Genomic DNA, 27,499 nt, shown 5'->3' on the forward strand with positions numbered 1-27,499 from the left:
AGCAGATGCCTGGGCAGCCTGCGTGTCAGAGATGAAACTCCATGTGCGTAGACAGAACTTTTCAGAGTTACTATTTGGGACAGAATAGAATAACTTTAAAGAATGCAAAAAGAAAGTTCAACAGGATTAGTATCTTTGTGTGCACCTCGGATTTTAGATTAAATCCAGCATCTGTGATATTCCTCCAAGAAAACTGAATAACAGAATAGCACAGAACTTATGGGTGGGTACACAGAGATATTCCATTCTCACCACAGGTCCATATAGATTAGGTAGGCCAGGCGGAGCAGTGGCACAAAAATGCGTTTCTCTTGGAGGTATGCAATGGATTCCAGCAGTGGAGATGCTCCACAATCTTAACTGACTTGATCAAGTCACCTTTCAATAATTTTCAGTGGCTGTCAGTTACTTGGTACATAAAGTGCAAATGTCAAAGTTTGGAGTTCCGTGACTGTGCCACATCATGAGAGGCAGGACAGCAAGAAGGTTGTTGGGTCAGTGGGAGCTGAGTTGGAAACCACTAGTCCTCACATATGACCCCGGGTGAATCACTGAACCACACTGACTCACTTGGATGCTCTGAGCCCCTTTCTTGGTGAGGCCGATGACAAAATGTGACCCCCGAATGGGATGCACTCAGCTTGTAAGTGGCCGGTAAGGCACAATGGTCAAAGTAGCTATTGTTAGACACTAGCCTCCCCAGCCCACCTCCCTCTCCACAATTTGGCTGCATCCCATGCGCTCATCTGAAGAAATATGCACTCGTCTGTCGGCAGACTATTCCCAGCCTCCACACCCTTGCTCACGTTTTCCTGCTAAATCCTTCCTGCCCAAACTCTGCCCTTCCTCCCAGGCTTACGTGTTCCCTCTTTTTTGCCTGCAGGGGAGGATTCTGGTTGGATTTACTCAGTTTTTCTCACTGTCAGTGAAAATCCTTGAATACAGCTGATGCTCAAAGTGTTGGATACATACATGAACAAAGGCATGAAACTCATGAATGGGTTTAACAAAAGGCACCAGTGGGACCCAGGAGGGGAAAGAGATGAGAGGGGGATTGCAGGCTTTGAGGGCACCTGGGTCTAATTTCATGGCTGCCAATAGTCCGAATGAATGGCCAGGCCCTTGGCTTTCCCATCAGTGAGTAAGACAAGGCAGGGCAACCATGTTTGAACAGAGTAAGACCTCAGGAGATCTAGAAAGTGCCTTTCTATGTACCAGCCCCTTGGTGACAGCCTCCTGAAAGCTAATGTGTCCCTTATCTCTCACATCCCAAAACAAAAGTGGCCAGATGAACCCCTCTGGAACCTGGGCTTTGATTCTGAGTTCCCAGCTAGTGCTTTTAGAGAAAGCCTTGTAAAAGTGGTAAAAGTCCCTGTGGACCCACAGCCTAATGCTCCACGGTCTTCAGGGCCCATCCAAGCCAGCAGCTCCCAAATGGTGCCTTAAGCGTCTTGTCTCTGAGCTAGGGTGCACGGGTGGCAGGCAGGGCACAGCCTGGAAATCAGTCCCTACTGCTTGTCATTTGAATTCCCTGGCATGGTGCATGCATGCACAAACACATACATACATACATATGACGTTACAAAGAGACTAACTGGGGTGCTCTTTGGGGGATTTAACATAGGTTTTGCAATGAAGAAAATGCAACTAGGTACAGTTTCTCTTGCTAAGTCTTTCTTAAACCGGGCCAGATAAAGGATATAGAATTAATCTGTCTGTCTGTCTGCTAAGATCAGAATAATCCAGCAAGTAAGGGATTGAAGATGTCCTATTTTCCTTCAGGAAACACTTAACACGATATGACACCATATCTTGCTCATTACAAAAGAAAAAGCCCACTCATAGCTGAAGGTGATTAACTGTCTTTATTGGAGGAAAACAAGAATTCATCAATCTTGCCATTATGATAGAAACTTCGATATGTTTACATGATTGTCAAGGCAGAGAATCATTTGCGACATAGACCCATGAACAATTTTGCAGTGCTGCAAACCTATGGGGGTTAAACTTCTTGCAGTTTATTACATGCATGGGATAAATGCAGTTTCTCTTCTTTTGGACAAGCATTTTTTTTGTAATGGAAAAACTGAACCAATTGCAAGCCTGTTAATAGTAGACATGGGGACGGTTCCTGGATTCGACATTGTAAGCGTCTGGAAAACATGCTTACTGTAGGGGGGTGTTGTCAAAACAAGGGGAAGATTATGTATAGCTACAAAAGCTAATTTGGAAAATGTTCCAATGTTGATTCTGGGCAGAATGTACCTTTGATGTCTTTTTCCTTGAGTGCGGGACCAAGGTAAATGTTCTCTGAAATGTACCACCCTGTCATTCTAGATGAAGATGCTACTGCAATCTTGCAGCTTTTCTGTTGACATTTGTTTTGGTACCTGGAATCACACTCAGGACCTTGCACTTGCCAGGGAGGTGCTGTGTCACTGGGCTAAACCCCCGGCACTACTGACATTTGGATAGTATCTCACATTACCCCCAAACAGCCAGGTGTCCCACAAAGAGACTAGCAGGCTTCAGTGCTGCAGGACAAACATCAGAACTGCTCCTCTCCTTCCTTGTCACAGCCTGGCTGCCAACTCTTCCCCAAGGCCCTTTCACCCAAAATAGGCTTTGTGGAGGGCTAGGAATCCTAGTCTGTTCACAATAAGATTTTCTCTTAAGCAGCAGCTTAGGTAGCACTTGAGGGTTTTGCATCCCTAGTGCTGTCTCTATGACTAAAGCCTCAAATCTTTCTCTCATTTTCTTTTTCCTGCTCATAGGAAAATCAAATCACCTATACATAAAATAACACAGCAAATCATCAGATGACATAATGATCACATAAGAAATTCCCTGGAGACAAAAAGGTTAAAAACAGATGAATGCAGAAGCAGCCTTAGTACAAAGGGCGAATGCCACAGTTTGTCCCTTTGGTGTAGAAAGATACGGACACCGAAAAGCCATTCCATAGTTTGCTTTGTCCACAAAACCAGACTTGGCGGTCACATGCTAGGTGTTCGGCTTCCAAATGCACAGCCATTAGGTTTGCGGAAGCAAAGCTCCCAAAGCCACAAGGTTAGCTGCTCCCACTGCGGGTGGCAGGGACATCTGGAAAGGGGGAAGTCTTTTGGGAAGATTCTGGAGGTGTGGCTACTGCTGGAGCAGGAGGCAGGCCAGGCTATAGCCGTCATGCATGGTGGGCTTCGCAGCAGGGCCAGCTCCTGTGCGCGTACCATGATGCACTGGGACCTCGAAGAAGGGACCTTGTGAGGGGACATGGGCTTTTGTCTTCCTGCTCCTCTTCTTCCTTACATGTTCCTGCCACCCAAGGGGTGTTCAAGCTATCTCATCTGCACGCGAATGCCCTTGGCGGTCTCAGGAAGTGAATCCCTGTTTTACCAATCTGTTCTCCCAGATCAGCTTTTTTAACCTTACACTTTCAGTTCTGAAACATGAAAGGATTGGAACACCTTGGACAAAGGTCAAATGCGCTTACAGCCCCCGCATAGGACCAGGTACCCCCTAAGAACAGTGGTAGATGACATAGACTTATATACATAGTTTTTTTCTTTTGGAAACAAACTGAACAGTGTTTGGTCTGGAATGTGTTTCAGGACAAGGCAAACCCTGTGGAGGAACAGGAGGAAGAAGACTGCGGGACATGCAGGGGCTCCTGCACTGGCAGAAAGGAAGAACCTTCGTGCCACTTGCCCGCGGGACTCTGCAGACCTAGGAGACTTATTTGTCTGACTTCTGCCATGGAAGATGGGAGGAACTGCTCTTTGCCAGCCCTCGCCCTCTTTGCATGCTGCAAAGGAGCTCCATCAGCACTGCATGGGGGTTACCCGGAGAGCATACTGTGGACTGGAGCAGGTCCTAGCCTGGGACCCCTGTCCTTGGCTCTGCCTCTGTGGCTCCACCGTGGCTTCCCCAGAATGAAAAACATTTCTAACTCAGGATCTGGGCATCCAGAGCTCTAAAACACCTTGTCTAGCTCCACTGGGATATGGTCTTTTCTTTCTCTTTAAAACTGCTCCTAAAATGTGAGAGCCAATGGGTTACTCATGCTAAGTGTCATTACACCACGGAATCAATCCTGATTCACCAGGGAACCAATGAAGTTCCCTTTTCCTTGGCCTTTGCTCCAAAGGGCAGTCTCTCCCACACTGATAGTCTACCCAGGCCACACAGGACGCTAAGGGGGACAAATGCACAGCATGAGGTTAATGCTGGGTGGGTAAACTGAGTCTGGGACTGATTCTTTTTATTGCACAGCTAATGATTTCTAAAAGCCAAACCTTTGTCTGTTCAGCCACAGTGGCTTCAGAAAGAAGCCCCAGCCCTAAATGCCCAGGTCCCTGGATACTATGCTAAGAATGAGTTAGATAGTGGGACCCTCTCAAAGCCACAAGCCCGTGTCCCAGGGGTTGATCCCCATTCTCCAGATTTTAGAAACAAGGATCAAAGTCAAAAACATTAAGCCATGCCTACATTTTTTTTTTGCATGCTAGCTGCATAATTCTTCCTTTTAAGAGGAGATTTGAAGGGGGTGGGTTATCGTCTCTATTCTCCAAGGGGGCCAGGTGCTTTGGGGGATGGCGGCTTCTCTTTCCTCTGTGCCTGCCACCTAGACATGCCCTGTTTTTCCCCGCTCCAGCTCCTGTGCCCTTTCCCTGTCTGAGGCTCCAGACCTCAGTGGCTCTGGAAAGCAGGGCTATGGTGAGGCAGGAACAGCCCAGCCAAAAGGGTCCCCTGGGTAGGAATGACAAGCGGCAGGCCTGCTGGGGCCTAAGTGTGGGTGCCACTCTCTGTTGGTTCAGATGAGTAGTAGCTGTTCTTCCTGTCTCACTTAGGAACTGAAGATCAGGGCGGAACAGGCTGGCAGCAGAGGGAAAGCCTGCTCTTTTATCTCCATGAGAACAAAAAACCCACTTGCACTGAGAAGATGAAGAGACCAAGGGGGAGAAGGGCAAGAGAAGAACCCCAAGAGGTGCCAGGTGCCATCCTTGGCTTCAGCCAGACACACTGAGCACATGGAGGAGATGCTGAGCTAATGCTGGTGGAATCTGGCGTCAGCCAGTGGCCCAGGACTCAGCCTCCATTTATCAGGTTTTAAGCAAAGGTCCACTCTGTGTTCTCCCGTTTTATAATGAAACATAAATAACACCCACTGCTGTTGGAAGGGAGCCTTTCTCTGTTCATTCTGAAACCAGTGGGCATGGTGGATGCCTCTGCGAGGTACCACTCTTCCCTGTGCCACACTTTTCAGGCCCAAGACACTTTCAAATGAACTGAATATAATGTACACCTCCCAAGTCAGCTCCAGACAATATTTTCATCACCAGTAGCAGAATTTGGCTTAATGGTTTTCCAATTGCAAATGGTTGCATATAACATGTAGCACAAAAACCTCATAATGACTTACGTTCACCCCAGAAGTACCATACTCAAGTTAATTATTACCCCCTTAACTTCTTATTTAATTTTTTCCTTATACTGTATGACTCTGAATGTGTCCGTGACACTAATTCATAAGCAACACACTCATAAACCTAGACGGACTCCTTAGTTTTCTCAAATATGCTTCTAACACTTAAGTCATTGTCTACCTTAAGGGAAGAGGCTGATGTCTCCAATGCAGGTGACACTTGCTTCTTAACTGGGCCTGTTGTCATTTCATAAGACGTTTCCAGGCTTTTTGCAGGTCTGAAAGAGTGATAGCTTGAATTCTCACCCCGTGTACTTGTGTGACAGAAGCCAAGCGGGAGTCTGCCTCTGAGGCATATGGGAACAGGTACCAACCTCTTGTATTTTTAGCTGTCCTTATACTTCCTACACCGGTGTCCTTAGGGAGGACAGCCGGGGCTGTGAGCCTGGTAACGCTGTGTGTGTGTGTGGCAAGGAGGCATTGCTAAACACAGGCAAAGTATAGAAGTAACAAAGTTTTGCCCAAGAGGACCTTCCACACCTGGTCATCTGCAGGACTGCAGCATGGAGGCAGCAATCAAGGAAGTCACTGGACCAGCAGGGACCCCAGGAGCACAGTGGGGTAAGAGGCTGTGGAGCCGAGCCCACGCATGCCGGATGGTGTGAGGAACGCTGGGCTCCACTGCCTGGTTCCATGAGACAGCCTCCCTCTAGGCTGGCTTGGGGTCGCACGCTGTGCTCACTCTGTCCTGCACACCCAGCCTCCACGTGGTTTTCCTGTGGTGGCCTGGTTTTCCTGGGCCAGCCCCAGTTTTAGCAATAGAAGTCAACCTACATCCTGGGAAATCCTTCAGTGCCAGATAACTGGGGTAACTGGTGACCCTAAAACCATAGGCCTTTGCTTTGATCCCCCATGACAGTGGCTTTGTGCATCGGCAGGGCCTCTATGAGGCTGTTTCTGCAGTGACCAGCGTTCTGCTTGGCGGTCACCTCTTTGCATCACCCCAGAAAAATAGTTTCTTCTTTGAAGCTGGGTAAAAATGTACAGAAATGTGTGTGTGTGTGCGTGGTTGCGTGTTGTGTGTGTGCATTTTGGAGGTCATTTTAAATATAAGATTAGAAATGTGTTTTAGAAAAACAGAAAGAGATTCATTTTAAAACTGCATAGCTGAGATTAGAGTTTCATCTGTTATCCCTCATGAGAAGGAGGGCTGCATGCAGGGTCACCTTACACAAATGGCAGCCTGTCCCTTGGGGAAGGGACACTCTTGAATCCTGCCTTTGTGGGTCTTGCATTCATAGAGCATGGTTCGCTGTGAAGTCTGGCTATGGGTCTCGAGGAGCAGGCTTCTTCCTCTTGCTGTGGGTGACATGGGGCTTGCTGAAGTAGCCATGGTGGGGGGTTCTGCATATGCTCCCCAAAGCTGGAGGGCAGACAGCCCCCCAGAGCTGCCAGGACACCTTCATTCAGAGCTGACCCTCCCATAAAGGGGAGAGAAAGGGAAATAAAGTTCATTCTTAGCCTGGGAGACAGATTCTTGATCTCCTTATTAGAATTTTTAAAAATATCTTTAAATTCTCCTTGGAAGAAAAAAAATCTCTTAAAGATTAACACAGAACTATTGAAGAGCAAACAATATAGGTTATGTAACTGAGATACAGAGCAAAGACATACTTCAAAGGGATAAACTGATAGTGCACAATATTTACCAATACTTAAATAATCCAGTTGAAACCATTTTTTTTTCCATGAAAAAATACAACCTAGATGGCTGTCTACACTGCAAAGAATAGAAATGACAGAACTGGGGGGTGGGGAGGAAGAAGACGGTCCGTTTAGTTAGAGCTTTGCAAGATTCGTATTTACAGCACCAGACCCCACTGATCCAGCTCCCCTCGAGTTCAGTACAGTTTGTGAGAAATGAACACTTCAGAATTGCAGTATAAAATATGGCCATAAAAAACTTGTCTTCCAGTCCTACGCAGAAAGGTGCACCATGCAGGCAGGGGTAGGGTCTCAATGGAGGCACCAGCAGGGTGGCCCCGGGGCTCCCCTTCCCTGGACCCGCTCCCTGGGTCCCACCTCCAGAGCCGGTCACTTGCTTCCAGTGTGCACTGTCGTCACAGTGGTGGGCCTGGGTCTCCGATCGGCTCCGACTCCTGAGACCCCCGACGAAGAGGAAATGAAACTACAGAGCGTGGAAGGTGCCAGGCCTGCAGAGGGACAGAGGTACACGGGGTTCAGTGCTCCAGCAGCCAATCGGTGCTCTCCCTTCCCACGTGGGGGCCAGATGGGCTAGGTTTCGGGGACCAAGCTCTTATGTATTTGAATTTATTTGTTTTGGTGGCACTCAGGATTAAACCCAAGGGTCCTGTGCATACTAAACTCACACTCTAGCTATCTGCCACCTGTGACTCCAGACTACATACGCATTCCCCACAGGAAAACCTCTGCAATGTGTTTCAGATGCTTTGTCCTTCGACCCAGCTTGCCTCTCTTTTTTTCAGTATAATTGCTTTGGAAACAAGTTTCAGTCTCCGTGATACAGGAGGCCCTATTTATTGAGCACTTACTATGTTCTAGGTACTGGGGAGGCATACAATACAGGCTAGCTTTGTAAGAATTGTTCACTTTTGCAACAGCTCCAGGAAGGAGGTATTTTAAGGATGAGCAGTTTGTAATCTATACTTCTAGCAAGAAGCATTTTCTGACACAGAACACCTTGAAATGAGGTCATTCACCTGGTCCTGTGTGAACTCAGCAGCCCCTTGACCTACAAGAATTCCTCTTGGGCTGCACTAATGCCTCACTGGACAGAAGCGTCACCCTGAGAAGGCCACAGTGCAAGACATACAAGCAGCCATTTGCCTCTGATAGCACATGTGCACCAAGAGCTCTGTATACTGGGACACAGGGGAATCTATAAAATCAACTATTGGGACGGCTTCACTGGTGTATGACTTTAAAACTCAGTGAGGTACAGGCGTGGTAGCACATGCCTATAATTCTAGCCCCCTGGGAGGCTCAGGCAGGAGGATCATAAATTCAATTCTGGCCTGGACAACTTATCAAAATAAAAAGGGCTCAATTCTTCTAACTCCAAAAGCAAACAACAGAATGAGAGTGAGAGTGAGACAGAGACAGAGAAAAAGAGAGAGTGTGTGTGTCAATGTGGGGTTTCCCTTGACCAGAGGTGGAAGAATACAGGTGGCAAGTAAATATGGTCAACAGTGGTGTGTGACGTGCATGGAAACATCTTGGGAAATGTAAACACCAGCCAGTCCCGAATGAGCCAGGATAACTGCTAAGAGAGAAGCAAGCCCTTTTCTGAGCCAGATGGGCAGGAGCATAATGCCCACAGTGGGTCAAGCTAAAGAGCAGCTCAGTGCCAGACAGGAGGGCCCATGGGGACTCAGGTAACTGCTCCAGGGAGGAGCCACTGGTAGGACACATGCAGAAAGGGAGGCGAAGGAGAGAAGAGCCTGTGTGTGCCCTCAAGGAAGTCCTAGTCATGCAAAGACGCAGGACCACAAAGTACCTGACTATTATTCCCACTGCAATGGTCTTCGCAAATAACTTCATGAGATCAGCCTGCCAGGAGTCTCGGCCCTCCTTCCTCAACCCACAGAGCATCAGCTCTGTGCCCTCAGGAGGAGGAGACAGACCAGATCCACACATGCCTGGCCCTGTGAAACCCAAGCCGCAGGTGTCTCATTGCTAAACAGGGTGCATGAATATCTAAGACTATATTAAAAACCGCCCAAGGGGTGGTTGTGAGTGTGAAGTGGGAGCCAGCACTGGAAGTGCCTGGCACACAGGAGAATCTCGGCCCAGATTCCTGCCTGCTCTCCACCCAGTGTGAGCCCAGAGGCCTGCTCAAGAATTCAGGTTTCGCTACATACGCACAATCTTTTTGGCTGGCCAGACTGAGGCTGCTTGAAACACTTGCACTTGAGCTGTCCAGGCTGCTGCCGAGATGTAGCCTCCTCATGTGCCTCACCACCGCCGTGGCATTAAACGCTTGCTGAAAGTTGAGAAAGAAAACGAAATGAGCCAGGCAAAATATCCAGCAACTTAGAAAACACTCTGATGGCTTCTTGTAATTTCTCTGTGTACCCTAAGCATGGTACATGTCTTCAAACATTCTCAGGATCCTCTTTCTTTCAAAGAGAAAAAAAATAGAGGCAAACAATTAAAAAACAAGAACAAACGCAAAATGATGACAACAACAAACAAAAAAACAACAGCAACATAGGATTTCAAAACAAGATGACAGGAATTTAACAATGGTCGCTATATTGCGTATTGTTATCCTGAAAGGAACTGCTCAGGCCACCAGATACAGGCATGCAAGGTTGATCAAACAATAAAATTTCCCTCTGAGCAGTTTCTTTCCCGTTTACAACATCTACTATAACTTCTTCTCAGGATACTTTAGGAAGACAACTTACACTGCTCCTTCCCCAAGGTGTGTGAATTTGTTCAAACCCACTTCCCATCAAAATGTATTTTGGATATTTAAAAATAGTTTTCTTCTGACACCATAAGCTTATAGAACAAATATGAAACATTCTCTCCATAATTTAAGAGAACTGACCTTTAGAATAAAATGTATTATAAAGCTTAATGTTGTAAAATGTGATTTTAGAATAGTATTTACATTCCTATACATGGTACTTTTGTCCTAAGTAATGCATCTCTGATGAATAAAATAGGTCAGTGGAATTAATTTTGTCTCTATACAAGCTTTCATGGCAAGACAGCTAGCTCTATGCTAATTAGAATATAGCGTTTAGGTTCTAATAGACGAACGCAGAAATGCTGTGTTTAACTCTATCAAATTTTTACCAGAAAATATTGATGACTTAAATGCAGATTTTCTGTTTTCTTTGTCCTCTCCATTCTCACTGTAAAAAACTCTCCAACACAGGAAAGTGAGCTGAAGGGGCACAGTGATCAGGGAATAAGGAAGGGAAGAGCTGGTGTAACGGCTGTCTCTGGGTCACGGAGGGGAAATGTTCAATGACACACTTGATCCCTCTTACACCATGACATGAATTCCAAGCCTTAACCATTTTCAATTAAAATGAGCAACATTACTGAGGTTCTGGGGGTTTCTCTCCACTCTTGGGAGACAGTAACTTTTAGAAATAGACAGGGTCGCACAGCAGCAGAGCGAGTGTCAGGAGAGGGGTAAAGGCCCAGGACAGTCAGTAAACACGGCACTTACTCTCCATTTGCTTTTTGCAAAATTCTTCCGGATCTGGGCGCTCACAGACTCGTGGATGTTTTTGCAGAGCGCGGTGTCACCAGCGATCCTGAAACAAAAGCAAAGAGATTTCTTTGGTGCCGAGCCACTGGGTACAGAAAGCTGCTTCTTGTCTTCAGGAAAATAGGCTGGTGAGAGGGTGACCAACTTGTCCCTAAATCCACACATGCTACTCCCCATCTCACTGAGCCCTTCTGTACTCCGTACCCCTCCGACTATCGCCCCACCCCGTCCTGGTGTACCCCACTGCCTGCCTCATCTCCCTCCTGCTCCTTCATGAGTCCTCCCTGTTCAGCACCAGCTTGAGGCCCTGGTGCTCTACCTCTGTGCTCTCCTACTTCCTCCCTGGCTGCTCGGGGCCTGGCTGCTGGTTTCCTTGTACCCAAGACCCCTACTCTATGCCCGCCCCAGGAGCTCTGCACCAACGTCTCACACCTGGGGTCTCACAGCTCCTTCTATTCCACACCAGCTGAGCTGGGCTCTGCAGTGACATTCTGCCCGCAATGCCACAAGCCCTGTGCCTGCCCTTTCTTGGTGCCCTGTGAGAAGATTTACAGCCTCGGTCCAGCCCTGTTTCCTGGTCTTCTACGTCTGCATTTCCAAGACAGTTTTCAGAACTTCACATCTACTCTGCAGTGAGCTGGTCCTGGATGGTCCTGGGCCACCTCTGTTGTAGTTATTGCTTGTTCCTGAGCAGGGACGAACTCAGATGTGCTCATCACTGTCACCCTACTCTTCCTCCCTCCTCCCTCTCTTCTTTGATTGCGTGACACCCCCTTTTTTCTGGCTTACGCTCTCATCTTAGGAATCTCTGGAGGTTGTGTTCAGCCCACCCTTCTCTCCCACACATCCATCTCCGCACATAGTGCTCTTTCCCTATGTCCAGCCATGTGACCTGCCCTGCAGGGAGCCACGTTCTGCTCTCAGTCTACCCTGGCCTTTTTTCCTTCCATCTTCCTGCTCCCACTTCACACAAAACCAGTCAATGCTAGATCAGTATCTGGTACCTAAGAAAGGATTTATTCAATCTTGGAAAAATTGTAGGGCAGGCTGCAAAGTCATGGATCGCACTTCCTGGCTGGAAAGTACTGTGAAACTCTTATACCGCGACTGGCCTGGACACACCTCAGGTCAAGGCCAGGTGTCACAGGCTGTGACTTCAAATTGCTTCGGGCGATATAAGGAACGGGCTCAGGGGTTATTCAGGCAAGAGATCACCCCACATGGCTTTTCTTTCACTTGAGTATTGCAAGCATGGTCCAGGGTCTGGACAGTGAGTCTGTGCCAGGCTGGCCTATGTTTAGAATCCTGTCTGCTATTCCCAGCAACGGGCAACCTCCCCCTGTAAGGTACTCGAGTCTCTCTCATCCCAGCGGGGCTGCAAACAGCCAAGAGGATGCTCTGAAGTAACCAAAATGAACCAGTTTCCAGTTCTTACAGCTGCCAATCATCCTCTCTCCCCAGACACACATCAGGGAAATGGAAATATTACAGTTGAAGGGCAAATCTGAAGTAGAGGAACGAAGAGGTCTGGGGAACTGTGGGCATCTTTATCAAACTTTTTCTCCCAGAGCCCAAGGGAGTGCTTCCTCCTGGACCATTTTTAAAAGCTGCACAGTCAGGGAAGGGTGCCAGTTCCCATGTGCCAGTGGCCAGCTCGTTCTTGGAAATAACTGGGCCACGTGGTAGAAAGTATGGAATTCCTCAGGCCAAGCACTGCTAGAGGCAGGCTCCAAACCAAACAGGCTGGGGAGGCGGTGTCAGGGACTCTGGGATTCGTGCGGTACCTGCCTGTCAGCAGTGTGGTCTCCGGCACCTTGAGTCTGAGCCGGGTGCCTGGCTTCTCCTCCCCGTGCCTCTGCTGTGGGCTATGGTGGGCTCGGCAGTATGGAAAATGCAACTCTGAGCTTTGTGAGGAATGTCTCCTGCTCTCTCCCATAGTCCCTGGCTGGCTGCCACTGGATCAGAGTCACACTGGGCAGCAGGTGGCCCTTGGGATCCCTGTCATGTAGCCTGAGGGGTACTACCACCTTGGGTCACAATGAAAGGATACAATCCTCCTCCCCTGGGCGCCATGATAAAAATAGCTGCTGCCAGGAAGTTTCCAGCAACAGCGCTGGTAGCTCTAGCTTGAGCAGTGTTCAGCAAAAAAATTGGAGCTGGGGGGCCTCAACACCAATGACACAGAAAACTTTAAGAATCTGTAAACAGACAGATTTATAAATCTATAGGCAAACACATTTCATTGACATCTGTCTGCTGAGTCCAACCCTACTTTAACTATGCAGATGGTATTTACATAAACACAGCTTTTGCAGCTTGTCTTGCTGTCTTTCTCCACTCAGAGATCATCAAAGATCTCTCTCCTTGACAGGTTTCTTTGTTTTGTTTTACTTTTGTGGTAAGGGGGATTGAGTCCAAGGTCTTAGCATGGAGTTACATCACTAACTCTTTATTCACTTTTTATACTTTGAGATAAGGTCTTACCAAGTTGCTAAATTGTCCAGGCTGGGCCCAAACTGGGGATCCTCCTGACTCAGCTTCCCTTAATATTTTGCATGAGGTCTACTCTATCTCCACGGCTCTGGTTCTAGCCTCTTGCTTGGTGATGCTTAGCATGAATTCCAGGAATGCTTTACCAGATTCTTGGGCTGCATCTCAGTTCCCAGAGCCAACCAAAGCTCCCATGGCAGCCATTCTGGCAGCAGGGAGAAAGTCCCAGGCAACCCTCTGGAGCTCAGGAGCAGATGGTTAACTGGGCTAGGACACAGCACTCAAACATTTGGCCAAATGCTAGTATGGATGTTGCCGTGAAAGTGTTTTTAGATAACATTAACATTTCAATCAGTAGATAGGAGCAATGCAAGTTACATGAGTGGACCCTATCTGGTCAATTAAAGGCCTTAGGGAGAAAGAAGAGGACGGAATTCTGCCTCTCGCCTGCCTTCAGACTCAGTTGCAATCCAGCTCTTTCCCAGCACAGTGAGCGGAGCTAGTACTTCCAGTTTTCAAAAATAATCTCTATCATGTTCTTTACTTTGGTTTTCTTATCAATGAAACCAAGATGCATGCACAGACCAATCAGACTGGGATAAACAAGTAGCGATAGGGGCCTTGTTGTGATGGGATGTGTTCCTACCCTGCTGCATGCCCTCCCCTTCTCTCTGGCCATGCTTTGGCAGCCTGCTGATTCCTCACAAGCCACTACCAAGTGGAAGGCATCCCCAGGGAGAGGGACAGGAGGATCTGGTAAGCAGTACTTGCTGTCTGTCACAGGAATGCCTGGACAAGGGCCTCTCGTCTGGAGTGTCCTGTCCCGATGCAAGGGGATGGAGTTTGCAATTCTGAGGTCTCTCCTCACCCTGAATGGCTTGGGTGAAGTGGGAAGATTCTCTAGTGTCATGAACGTTCAGGGCCACAGCTTCTCAAGCAGTGGTCCTGAGTAGCCTATGTCCTGCTGGGGTCTTTCCTCTACTATCTGCAGCTCCCAGCTGCAGCCACATGTACCTCTATCCCCCTGTCTTCAGTGCAGGTAAGTGGGGGCTCACAGTGATGTCTACATCAAATGGATTTGTGGTTACCACTTTTCAATCTGTCCTCCTGGGAGTCTCGAAGTATACCATAACAGTGACAGAGCACAGGGGGAACCCCTTAGAATTAGGGGGCATTTGCTGATGCAGGCTAATACCTCCTGCCACGCATGAGACCCAAGCTGGTGACTCTGACACTGCTGTCCCCGCCTGACTTTTCTCCCAAGCTCCACATTTCCAGTGCTGTGCGTACTATCAATCTGCACCTAGAGGGCTCTCAGCACACCCAAGGTGAACTCATCTCTGCACCCAAGCCTGCTTCTTTTCCCACATCAGCCTCCCAGCCCTTAAACTGGAAACCTGGAAATACTCTCAGCCCACCCCACCAGTGCTCCGCCCAGTGCCTAGAGCTTCTGCATCCTTCATGTCCCCTAGTGGGTTCTTTCTCTGGCTGCCTCATCCTGCCCTTCTCCCATTCCCCCTCTCCTACCACCTATCCTTGACCCTGAAGCCAGACGGGCTTTCTAAAATCACCTCTGATCTCCTGCTTACTGCCCAGCAGAGTCCTGCTACCCAGAGTACAAATTCCTCAGGATAAAATAAAATAACAGCAATCCATACATAATAGAGATGCACTGGGAGGCAGAGTTTCTTCTTTATTGCATAAACTATCTCACTGAACCACTTGAAAGCCCTCCAAAAGATGTGCTATGTTATTTACGATCTGGATTCTGCAGAGGAAGCCCAAAGTACTGACGAGTTTCCCCACGGAGGTAATAAGAGAAAGACACACGGTACCCTGTTAGTCCCTGCCTGCCTTTCCCCTCCCCTTCTGTCCCCTCCCTTCTCTCTCCTCTCCTGCTGGTCCCTGCCATCTACTCTTCCTCCAGAACAGCAAGTACTTGCAGCCTTGTGGACAGATGTGCAATTGTCAGCCCATCTGCCTGTCCTCGCAGAGCTCTCTCCCTGCTGCTGACCACTGTGAGTCCCCTTCCCAGGCATCACACTCTGCAGGGCCATCCTGCTCCTCTCCCAGGCCAGCAACTATGGTTTAGATTTTCAAAAACAGTCGGAGACCAGGATTTCACTGTCCTTCTCCCCACCCTGCAGAGTGGGATCACTGAATCAACACTAGAAGGCAAATCACTGCTCTTCTGAGGTCTTTTCCTCCTCTAGAATACTGAACATTTAGAAGGTTTAAAGACTGTGGGTATGAAGTAAGAAAACTTTTACCATCTCGCCATCACACAGTGGGACCTGCTGTCCAAAGTGACTCATTAAACAATACCAAGATTATACGCAATCAAAACTGCCTGTTCAGAAAATCCCTCCTGCTCCCCTTTTCTTTCTCTCCCTTTTCTTTTCCTGTAAGCATGGCGAACAAGAGCGCCGCTGTGGAATGAGACAGTTCTGGCAGGAACCTTGGCTTTTCCATTAGCCAGTTGCATAGTGTTAGCTAAATTACTTCAGTTGTCTGCAATGAGGGTAAAGTCTATCCCACGGAGTTATTTTAAACAAAAACAGGAGTCAACACTTTATAGCAAACAGTTCCCAAAACATAACAGTCTCAACACACAGCAGGTGCCATGAATTAAAATACTGTGATGCAGCCTCTGGGCAGGTTCCTGTGAAGGCTCATGGCGCTGGAGAGCCTGGAGGAAGGTCTATGGAGACAGTTGGCTGAACAGGGCTTACAACGCTCCTTAGGGCTACTTCCTCCTGAACTCCTTTTCTCTTCCCCCTCTCCCTTCTCAGCACTGCAGATTGAATGCAGAGCCTTATAACGCTATACAGGCACTATCCTACCCAGTTATAACCCTGGTTCCCTATTTTCATTACTTTGTGTGCTACAGTTTGGATCTTAACCTCTCCTAGGAGCCCCTGTGTTAGTCCCCAGCTTGGAGCTATCGGAAGGTCATAGAAACTTTAAGGGGAGGGGCCTCAGGGAGGTGTTGGGAGTCTTCAAATGGGACTATGGGATATCAGTTTCTTTTTCTTCCACCTCCTTCTCACCATACAGAGAGGCTGCTCGGCCACACACTCCCTGCCATGATGAGCTGCCTTGCCACAGGTCCAAATCCACAGGGTCAGCTGACCCTTGACTGAAAACCTTCCCTGTTTGAAAACTGATTATCTCAGGTATTTTGTTATAATTCCTAGCACACTGGGTCTTTACCATTATTATCTCTATTATTTCTTAATTCACTCTTTGAATTAGGTATGGTTGTTCTCATTCAATGATTAGAGAATTGAGACTCAGAAAAGCAAGGTATAAATACAATGTCACAGCTAGTTACTAGGAAGTTTGGTGACATAAATCTGAGGTGGCTCTAGGCACACAGAGTTTGAGAAAAACTAAATGGAAAAACATCTAAAAAGAGAAAATATACATAACTTTATTTAAGTGCTGAGTAATACATTCAGGGAATGAAACTCTAATTTTAATGTCTCACTGGGAGATTACCTTCAATAAATCTGATCCTTAAAAGCTTTCTGCTAACTGAAACTCTACACAATAACTGTCCCAGGAGTACCATTGGAAGAGTATATGCTAGGGACAAGGCGGTTCCAGGGTTGGCTGCGGAGAGAAGAAAATCCCCAGACAACAGGAGATGAAACTAACACCTGGGCAGGTTTCGTAGGTGACAAGAGCCAATAGGAAGTGCACAGGGGCACACGATGACACAGTGCTCCCAGGGGTGACTTCTTACCACGGGTGCCGAGCTGCTTGTTCACAGGTGTATCTTTTATTTGGGTCTTTCTCCATCAGATTCCGTATAAAGTCTTTTGCTGTTCAAAAAGGCACAAGGGGAAGAATTACTTGGCGGCTTGAAATGCAATGTGTCTTCAGCAGTATCTACACCACTAAAATGATGGGACAAGCTCCCCATTCTGCTGTATCAGGGAGGACAGGGACTGGGACCTGCAGTGCTGCAGATGCCACCTGGGGGGATACAGAGTGTTTGGTGGGGGACATGGTAGACCAGAAGCAGGATATTAGGAACATAAAGGACAGGGTCACAGAACGTAACATCCTGTCCTAGCTGAAAATATGTCACATTTCAGCCCACTCCCCACAGAACTGGGCTTCTATGGGAAAGCTGGACCCTTCTGAGCCCAGAAGTACAGCATTTTCCTGGAGTTCCTTTCCATAAGTCATGCAGAATATATTCCAGGCTGGGGCTGGGCAGCAGGGTGTTTCTGGTGAGGAGGAAATGACATAGATAATAAAATATGGCCTTGCAACAGCTCCTCAGAGAAGGGAGGCAAGGTGCCATTTGCAATTTCACCTCATCCTGTTAACTACTCTCAATGGACTGGTATTTTCTTACTGAGGAAACACAGGCCCAGAGACACTGTGCCCCTTTCCCCCAGCCTTGGGGCAGCTCCTTCTCCCCTCAGAAGGGTGATAAGCTCCCTTGGGGACATCTCAAGAGTGGCACCATGGCTACGAGGACTGAGAGCTGGAACTGGGGTTCAAATCCCAGCTCTGCCACATATTGAGTGGCTCCAGTCCAGTTATTCAACCCTGGCTTCTCTGTGTGTCAAACGGGAGTAACAGTAACACTCATTTAACAGGCTGTCCTGAGGACCAAGTTAGCACACGGACCGGTCTCTAGGACGGCACATGGCAGGTGCTCTGTATAGGTTAGCTAATCATGTTTCACTCCCCAAGTACCCAAACTGGGGTATAGCCAGGAGATGTGGATAAGCGACGTGGCCAGGAGACGTGGCTGGGCTCAGGTCAGACATCCCAAGCCTGTCCCCAAGCCAAGCTCGTGAAGCTTCCTCAGAAGCCACAAACTGGTATTTCTGACTCCATGATTCATATGATGGAATCCTAAATTCCAAGATGGCATCACTAGGAAGTGATTAGGTTGTGAGGGCAGAGCTCTTTGGAAGGAGAACAGAATCCTCATAAAAGAGACCCCAGAGAGCTCCATTCTGTCACCCACTACGTAAGGACTCAGCAAGAAGACAACCATCCAAGAAAGAGAAGGTGGACCCTTCCTAGGTACCAGATGTGCTGGTGGCTCTGAGCGTGCACTTCCAGCCTCCAGAACTGTGAGAAATAAATGTTTGCTGCTTACACCCAGATCATGGCATGTACATTTTTCATAGCAGCCTGAGGCTCATTCTGAGCCACAGGGCCTGGTCCTTCCAGACCTACCTGAGTCAGAGATATCATCCCAGTACGGGGAGTCGAATTCATATTCCGCCTTGAGGATCTGTTCAAAGAGCTTGGAGTCGTTTTCATCATAAAAAGGAGGGTAGCCACAGAGCCTGGAAAACAAGATAGGTAAGAGCTGAGAGTTTGCATATCCAGGGAGTGGGTATGCACGCTGCCTGGAAATACTGTCAACCAAAATATGGAAAACTGCACAGGTGTGCTACAAATACAAGCTTAGCAAAGGGTCCACACATCCTGTGGTGCAGGAGACACAGAAGTAAAGTGACAATTTGATACCCAGCCAAAAGGGTTAACTCAGGCAATGAACAGAGCTCTGTACAGACACTTGTCTACCTTAACTCTTTACACAGTATTAACCAGAGTCCCACGCACCCTAGAAGCCCACTGACAGTCTTCTGTAGACGAATCTTAGCCATCTTGCTGTAATGCTATCTCCAATAGATGGGTTGGTGGAAAGTATAAACAAAACATATGCTTAGTATACATTTCAGGAGCGCTTCAGCCTCATTTTATTTAAGAAATTATCAAAGGAAGAAACTTTTATGAACTAGAATGCCAAGTTGCCATGAGTCACCCTGAGCTGAAGGTTACCATCTGACATCCCAAGTGGGGTGCCTGGAAGGTTTCAGTTTTGCCCATTTCTATGCATATGAATTGACTAGAGGTGGTACAAATTACAATACCCAGGTACCAAATGTTGGCTATTTGTCCACTGAGCCATTCTACAGTTGGCTTTATCTAGAAGATTCTGTTAGGAGGTTGGAACACACAATTCATCAATCTGGAGGGAGGAAGGTCATCTAACAAATACAGTAGAAAAACATTTTGATTAGATATATCAACTATAATTGTTCTATGCTACTGTGGGTTCTGGTTGGCCATGGTGACGCACACTGTAACCCAGTACTCTGGGAGTGAGGCAGGAGGATCACAGATTCAAGCCCAACGTAGGCCACTTAAGTGATTGAGTGATACTGCCTCAAAATAAACAATACGAAAGGGCTGGGGAGGTAGCTCAGTGCAAAACCCTGCATTCAATCCCCAGTACCAGGAAAAAAAAAATCATGGACTTTGGGGCTAAGGATGCAGCTCAGTAGTAATGTGTGTGCTTAGCATGTCCCAGACACATTCTGTCTACAATTTAAAAACACCACAGCTTCTCATGCTAGCTCTGCTCTCAATTCCAAAGCTACTTTTATTGTCAGCTGGCCACTGACATAATTTTGGGTCCAAATTTCTTGCCTGAAATACAGATTCCTCATATTCTTTTTGGCGTCAAGCCACAGTGGCTCTGTGCCTCTCCATCTGTGACAGGCTGAGATACTGAGGAAAATACCTGTACACAGAAGGGACCCAGGGAGAGGAGGCAGGCTCCTGCTGGGTCTGCACCAGGAGGACAGGGAGGGCCGAGGCCCAGCTGTAAGGGACCACAGGGCAGAGGACGGTGGTGCTCCATCCTGAAAGGCCAAGTGCAAAGCTGGTGGCACAGGCTGGGCTTGTGGACCAGAGAATGGCAGTCATGGTGGGAGTTGGGAACTCTGCATCTGTCTCCCGACTCTGTGCATGGCTGTTCTAAGCACAGCTGCTGCATGGTGACCAGCTCCACGAGAGTAAGTTCACGGATATCAGTACTCTTGGGGGTTGGGAGGACCAGGCTGCCAGTACGTAAGAAATGAGACGCAGGATAAACACAACCTGGGTTCCACCTTGCTTTAGCTGCTCCCGCAGCAAACGCCAAGAGCACCAGTCGGCTCTGGAGGGGACAGGTGACATCTTTCAAGGTTCTGAGATACTCAACTGGCCAATATGACTTAAAATCATCTATGCCCACTCCAGGCAGTGTTAGGGGCTAAGCGCCTGGAAAATCTCATTTTTAAAGGTTTGCTGCTTTTGGAGAAATGAACAACACTGAAGGCTTCGGAAACCACTGCACATACCTCACTGCCCAAGGAAAGAAACCCTGGGCGGCGGAGATGGCTATGTAAATTTTTCCCATAATGAGGATTTGGGCTAAATGAAATGTGCATATTAGGAAAAGCAGACAGAGCAAAATGTTCGTTTGTCTTGGAAAAAACCTAAATTTTAGATATATGAGGTTTCTGTTTATTAACAACCAAAGGCATTTCATTTTATGGTTTGGCTTTCTTTTCAAGGAAAGCAAATCTTTAAAAATTTCTAAGAAAGATTTCTTCTTCTTATGCCAATTTTGTTAATGTATATTCCGATTTCTTTTCAACTTAGTTCTTTTTGGGGGACCATGTAGAATACTGTGTTCATGTGAGTGTAGAAAGACCAGAGAAAAGAAAATGGATCTAGCTTGATGCCTGACTGAGTTAAAATCAACAAAGAGGATTGGAAAGCAAGCATGGTGATATGATACAGTGGGACTTTGGTTCATGAACTTAATTTCTTTCCATGATTCTGGTTGCAGAGTGAGTTAGACAGGAACCAAACTGAATTCAATGGCTTAATGCTGACATTATGGGGAGATCTGATTCAGTTCCATCCAACTCAGTTTATAAGCAGAATCACGGAAAGAATTAGGTTTGTGAACCGAGGTGCCACTATAAATCAGAAGAGTGAATGTAGATTTGACAGCAGGGAGCTGATGTAGAGCAGCTCCCAGGCCAGAACAGCTCACAAGTAGATTTGTGCTGTGGGGACAAAAGGAGCAATGAAAATTTGGAGCCATTTATGCTCACACAAGAAGGGAGACTGTCATTCTCTAATCCCTGTATTCTTCACTAACGGCCCTGAGGTAGGGTACATTTTATATATTAAACCCATTACATAATCTACAAACCCTGTCTCATCATGGGTTCTCAGGGATGATAAAGCCATTCTCAGCTTTCTAGGCCTGGAAATTTATGGTTCAGAGTCACATCAACATTTCACAATCAAAGCCTTCCACCGTCACAGGACCACACGTGCTGGGCTTCTCAACTTCCTGCTAGTACTTAGTTCACCACCAACCTCCCTGTGGCACATGTATGCAAACACGCTGCTAGACTTAGATCACTTCTCTAAGTTAGCCACGCACTGGGTCAGGAGCCCCACTGAGAGCTGTCTTGCATTAGCACACAGCACGGTCACACTGTGAGACGGGTCTCCCAGGCAGCTCCTGTCAGCTTCTTTAGATCTCTCTGCTCTGCACCTGCAGGCTGGTCTGTGTGGATAGGTGAATAGGAAGTCTTGGACATCGTGGGAGCCAGCCAGGGGATCACAGCAGAGGTGGTGAAAGAGAGGGACATCCAGTATCCACGCCCCAGCCCCGCTCTCAGGGTGGCTGTGTCCCTGGACAGAAGGACTGTTCCTCTCCTGGGAGCAGACTCTCCTGCATCCTCTCTCACCCTCGTAACTGATCGCTCATCCCCTTGGGTCTAGGTGTATTTACAGTCAGGATCCCAGTGCTGTTCCTGCAATGCCCTCCCACTCTAACTTCCTATATAGGCTTTGTGCCATTCTTGCTTCAAAAGCAAAGAAACTAGGAATGTAGCATCGCCTGAGCTAGAGCCTACTCCACAGATTCCTGACCTGTGCAATCCTCTTGCCTCAGCCTCCTAAGTGCTGATTATTATAGGCACACTCCGCCCACCACACTTGGATTGGTCTGTACTCTTTTAACTATTGTGCTTATTCATTCACAGGAAGGAGACTTGAGATCGAACCTTCTCTTTGGGTTCTGACTTTGAGTTGTCCATGTAGGTCATCTGGTAGCCCCCAACCTGACCACTACCCCTGTGAGAAGAACCCTGTGAGGGATCTAACCTTTTCAACCCAAGCTCACCCCAGGGCTTCTTGCTCCTGAACCAACACAAAGCTGAGCACTATTCCTGGATGTCCTGGCACCCTTCACCCGACCCTGGTACAACTTCCCTGCCAAGCAACAGGCACTTCCTGTCCTGTCCTCAGCTCTGACCTGTCCATCACCATGTCTGAACTTAGCCTGTGGGTATCGTCACCCAGGCAGATGCTAGATTGATGGTTGGAGGAATGGAAGAAGTGGCTGGCTGGGGCTGGGAAGCAAAGATAAAGCCTTGAGATAAGGAGATGCAGCCACCCAGGAGGTCTCCATGTTGCCAGCGGACCTCACTTCCCGCTTCTTACACCCCCTCTGCCAGAGGCAGTAGAAACATGAACACTTCACATCATCTCCCAAGACCCCAGCATGCAGGGCTGGCTCGAGGGCAGACAGCCTGCCTCAGAGAGAGGACACTGTGTGGTTCGGGTCACCCAAAATGGCTCTCCTGGACGCAGACCCTCTCCATAGCGGAGAAGGCTTTCCACGGAACAGCAATGAATGTGAAGCTCGGCAATGGCCAACAGTGGCTGATGTGGCAGTGCAGTGTTTCCTGGAGCCTGAGATGCTACCATGGCATGAAAGCTCCTGTGGAGAGGCGCGGAGCCTTTCCTAAGTCCTGTCCTGCACTACGTTCTTCTGTTTCTTTGCCCCTTGGCCATGTATCTGTACCCCTCACCCACAAATGGATGTGTGCTGAAAGAATAACCACTAGCTTCTGCCTCTTTTACGTCCTTTTATTGGCTAGCATCATGTACCTCGGCCTCTGTGTTCACATACTGGCTCCCCTCCAATTCTGCCCTCCGACTCTTCCTCACACACCTTGCTGCCAGAGAAGACGCAGAAGGCACAGGGAGATGCTGGCGTCCGAAGTGGTGGGAGAAAAGTGCCAGCCTTGTCTGACATCAGGCAGTGATTGTATTTAATTTTACCTTATGCTTTTGAGGTAGGAAGGTTTTATCGTGAGTTCTAGCCCCTTAACATGTTCAAGCGCATAACACACTACTGTTGACCATGGTGACAGTGGTGTTCAGCCACTCTCTAGAACTTATCCCTCTCGGCTTACCAAAAGCTTATGCCTTTGATTAGTAGCTAGCTGCCCTTCCCACTATGTCCCTGCCAACCGCATTTTTATTCCACTGGTCCGACTTTTTTTAGATCCTCAGGCAGTGGAATCAAGTGTGACTGGTCTATTTCACTTAGCATTGTGCCCTCAAGGTCCGTCGATGGTACAGCATTAACGCTCCTCTTCCTCTGTGCCCTTTCCCCTCCTTCCCACCCTCCCTCCTTCTGCCATGGGATACGTGGCATGCAAGACCTCTCCAGATGCCACTCCGCTTTTGAACCTCCCAGTCTCCAGAATCATGAGCTGAATAAACACTATTGTTCATAAGGTCCCCAGTCTGTGGTATTCTAGTAGAACTGCAGAAAACGGAGCAATAGAGTGCCTTAGGAATACCGAGGCTTCACTCATCAGACGTCCATGCTGCTCCTCCTATAGACCAGGTACTGGGCTTGCTACTGGAGATAGGAAGAGACAACTTCCTCCCTGTATGTGCTCAGAGCAGCAGGAGAGAGAGACCCAATCAGAGAGCAGCAACACAGGCAGTAACAACAACAGAGCTACATATGGGCCATCACAGGAGGGCAGAGCAGGTCACAGAACCTACACTGGATTTGCGGGGAAGAGGTGGTAGTTTCCAATGCATGTCAGAGGGTGTGCCAGAGATTTACAGGAGAAACTAAGGGACTATGGGTAGGGCTGGCTAAGCAGTGAGAAGGGCATGGAGGCATAGAGGAGTACAGTTTAACAAGAACTCTCAGGCTCCAGAGGCATTTGGTGCTGCTATATCTGATGTAGTCACTATGTAGCTAGCCTGCTACTTAGGAGGCTGAGGCAGGATGATCACAGGTTTGAGACCAGCCTGGGAAACTAAGAGAGAACCTGTTTCAAAATGGAAAGTAGAAAAGGCTTAGTTTCTGTTCAAGGCTTCCTGGGTTCATGGCCAACTCTGGGAGAGGAAAAAGGAGCAGCTGATGCAGATGGTGTTGAGGCTGTTGAGGACTGAGCTCCCCACCCTAAGGTTGGTGGTCAGTCCTGTGGGATGTGGGACAGCTTCGAGTAGTGTTGATGAAGTAGCCAGGGAACATCTGGCTTTGTTACAGGAGGGGCAGATTTAAGGCAAAGACAGTTTGTCATCTAGGCTGTGGATCAAACAGAGGTGCATGGGCCCAGAGGGTGGCAGCTGGAGGGCAGATTCACCACAGGGTACTGGCAAGGCAGGCTGGCATCAGTGGACACCAGCTCTGGGGATGACCAAGCTTGGACTGAAGACTGGGTGAAGGATGGGAAGAGGGGTGAGCAGATGACAGGAGGGACAGATGTGGGCCCAGAGTAGAGGATCTGGCTTACTCCATGAAAACCCTGCAGTAAATCCCACCTCATTGTGGTGACCAGAGGGAATCTGCTCTTTGCAACCAGATGTGCACCTCCTGTATGGAGGGGGAGGCAGTGATTCTGCACAGAGCGCTGGAGCAGGTATGTGTGAGGGAAACAGGAGAGACACTCAGCAGGCAGCTGGAGGCAGAGGCCGGCAGCCAGGGAGGATGGGTCTGGCCCGGGGATGCTGAGTTGGCTCCAGAACATTTGCATTAACACTAAGAGAGTAGATGGGTTAGGAGGGGTTGAGACAGGCCCTCCCAGAATTAATCTGGCCCACAGATGTGTTCGTTGGGCAAACAGTGATTTAAAACAAATGCAGTTCTGAGTGACCATAGACAGCTGCTGCCCTAACCAATATGCCACGGCCCCCACAAGTTCCCCCTTGTCTGAGTCTGGGGCACCAGAATGCAGGTCGCTGGTCACCTTGCACAGAGGCTGGGTAATTTGTCCGTTTCCTGGGATGAGCCTCATTAGCAGCAAAAGTGACCTGCCACTGCCCACAGTGTGTGATCCCCTGGCTCTGTCCCCACTAGGAAGGTGACTCTGAGTTAAGGGCTGAGATGGAGCCAAGGGAAGGCCACTTTCAAGGTGGGGGTGAGTTCATATCTTGCTGGTAGTTCTCGGGCTACTGGAGCTGCAAAAAGGAGGGAGCTCTGCAGACCCACTGACCCTTCCTTCACCCATCTGTCTCCTCTGGAGACCATGCCCCTCACCCACAGGTACTGCAGGGAGAGGGAGGAGTGTCAGCATGTAATCAAGAAAGGCTGGTGGGAGGAGGCTGCTACACAGCAGGGTCCCTGGGAATCTTGCAGTAGCTTAAGATGCCTGCATCCACCCCACTGCAGTGTATTCTAAAATTTGTGTTGTTTGCATAAACATAACTCAAACCTGTAGTTTTAAAAATTCTGAAATACTACAGGAGAATGTGAAGGAAAAGTTCATTTCCAGGTCCCCATTTCCACTTCTGCAACTGATTCCTGCAAACGCTTTGCAGAAATTCTCTTGGCACAGACAGGAGTGCAAACGAACAGCCATGCAGACAGCGTCAGGGAGTCACATGGCCTGAGTAATCAGCACAGACTGGAAGACTGCACCAGAAAACCAGCCAGCGCCCTTTGTTTATTTCATGTGGCAGGAAGTCTCTGGTGTGAACATAAATGATCCTATTCAGGGGAACAGTACTGGCTTTTGCCATTCAGGTTGCCTGGCATCTTCCCTTCCTCCTGCCCGTGAAGGGAGCACAGCCCAGCACCTGCTGCTGCCTGGAGGCCTCAGCTCCTGGCCTGCACCAGCCCTCCACAAGCACGAGGCCCTAGGAGACAGCAGAGAAAAGACTGCCAGTCTGGCCAGTCCCTCGGCTGTCACCCAAAGCCAACAGCTCTGGCTACACCCAGAAAGGAGAGGGTGGTCCCAGTGTCCTTCTCATGCTGTTTTCACTGTAGCTGGGGCACAGGGGCACAGAAGCTCAGCACTGAACTCCAAAGCAGATAAGAAATGTCAAACGCAGGCAGGAAAGGTTCATTTGGAGGTGGCGCAGGGAACTACACCGTTTCAGGCTTGGCTGGAATTGCCCATTCTGTATCCTGTTGTCTGTGCTAGGACGCTCTTCTCCCCAGCCTAAGTGTCCAGCTGCTCACATGCAAAGCTCTGTGTGTGGCGCCTGTTTGCTGAGCCCAATAGGGTCAGGACAGGGGTCCCTCGCCTCTTCTCTATGTTCAGCAAGCCTCCTGGACGCTGCTGCTGGGGCACTTACACTGGTTTCACTCTGTCTGCACCTCACTGTCTCTCTGTTACACTCCCAGCTCTCAAGCCGGACAAAATGTTTCATTCACATTTTGCAGTCCCAGTAGCTAACCCCACACAATGCATGTGCTCAGCAAAAGCTTGCTGGGTGAATGAGTCTTCGCATGTCTCCATCTCCCATGGACAGTCATCCCCACCTTCCTCGGTCCCTCTCCAAACACTTCCCATTCTTACAGTCCATTTTAAGTCCCATCTCTTCCTTCAGTCTTCTCAAGAAACTTATTGTGTTTTGTTTGATTGATTGTGATACTGGGAATCAAACCCAGGGCCTTGCACGTGATAGACAAGTGCTCTACCACTGAGCTACATTCTCAACCTCCCTTTTCAAAATTTTATTTTTGAGATACAATTTTGCTAAGGGGCTCATGTTGGCCTCAAATTAGAGCTATCTGCCTGACTCAGCCTCTTGATTACTTGAGGTTATAGGGGTATACTATCACGCCTAGCAATTATGTCTTATTAATGGGGTTGTAATGTTTATCTTCCTACTTCATGAGTTTACAAAAGTGCCAAATGCAGTAGAGTAAGCCCCCAACTTACAAACGTTTGAATTGTGAACTTTCACAGATATGAACAGACCTCATATTATGAACATTCATAGATGCAAACAAATCCTGGAGACAGCTCACGCCTGCAGGATCTGGTCACAGTTGTGCCTCTGTATGCACACTGCACAGTGTGACAGTGTACAGCAGTACGTTCAGAGCCCAGGACATCTGGAAGCAGGAGGAGCTCCTGTGAGGATGCTGCTAGGAAGCACAAAGCAATATACCTTGTATATCTGTGTCAAAGGTGTGTAAGATTCACTTTGTTCAACTTACAAATAAATCTGACTTATGAACGTTCTCTCGGAATAGACCTTGTTCATAAGTCAAGGATTTGCTGTATTTCTTCTGTACTTTTTATTAGCACTCAACATGACTTAGTGGATATGGGTTAACTGATACCTTGACAAACAGGAGATGCTTTACATGAAACACTCCCTATTTATGTTTGTATGCAACAGCACATAAGTAAGCTGATGTAAGAAGCAGGGTGCAT

At 48.2% G+C, this 27,499-nt stretch overlaps 1 protein-coding gene across 4 annotated transcripts in view; it reads right to left on the reverse strand.

Moving 5' to 3' along the window:
- Positions 1-1,846: 1,846 nt before the first annotated feature.
- Positions 1,847-27,499, reverse strand: part of Camk1d (calcium/calmodulin dependent protein kinase ID) — a 394,453-nt gene continuing 368,800 nt past the window's right edge. For 2 of the 4 annotated variants that reach the window (XM_063253724.1, XM_063253726.1), the window contains 5 exons: positions 18,393-18,505; positions 16,933-17,011; positions 10,653-10,740; positions 9,329-9,446; positions 1,847-7,635 (listed from right to left, as the gene is read on the reverse strand). In XM_063253724.1, the coding sequence (XP_063109794.1) occupies positions 7,517-7,635; positions 9,329-9,446; positions 10,653-10,740; positions 16,933-17,011; positions 18,393-18,505 (517 nt within the window). In that variant the 3' untranslated portion in view covers positions 1,847-7,516. Of the gene's footprint in view, positions 7,636-9,324; positions 9,447-10,652; positions 10,741-16,932; positions 17,012-18,392; positions 18,506-27,499 lie in introns of all 4 variants that reach the window. The other 2 variants (XM_063253725.1, XM_063253727.1) reach the window with 2 other exon arrangements.

Source organism: Cavia porcellus, unplaced genomic scaffold (assembly GCF_034190915.1).
Source record: "Cavia porcellus strain 051 isolate PalLab524CR breed Dunkin Hartley unplaced genomic scaffold, mCavPor4.1 scaffold_7, whole genome shotgun sequence".
Taxonomy (NCBI): domain Eukaryota; kingdom Metazoa; phylum Chordata; class Mammalia; order Rodentia; family Caviidae; genus Cavia; species Cavia porcellus.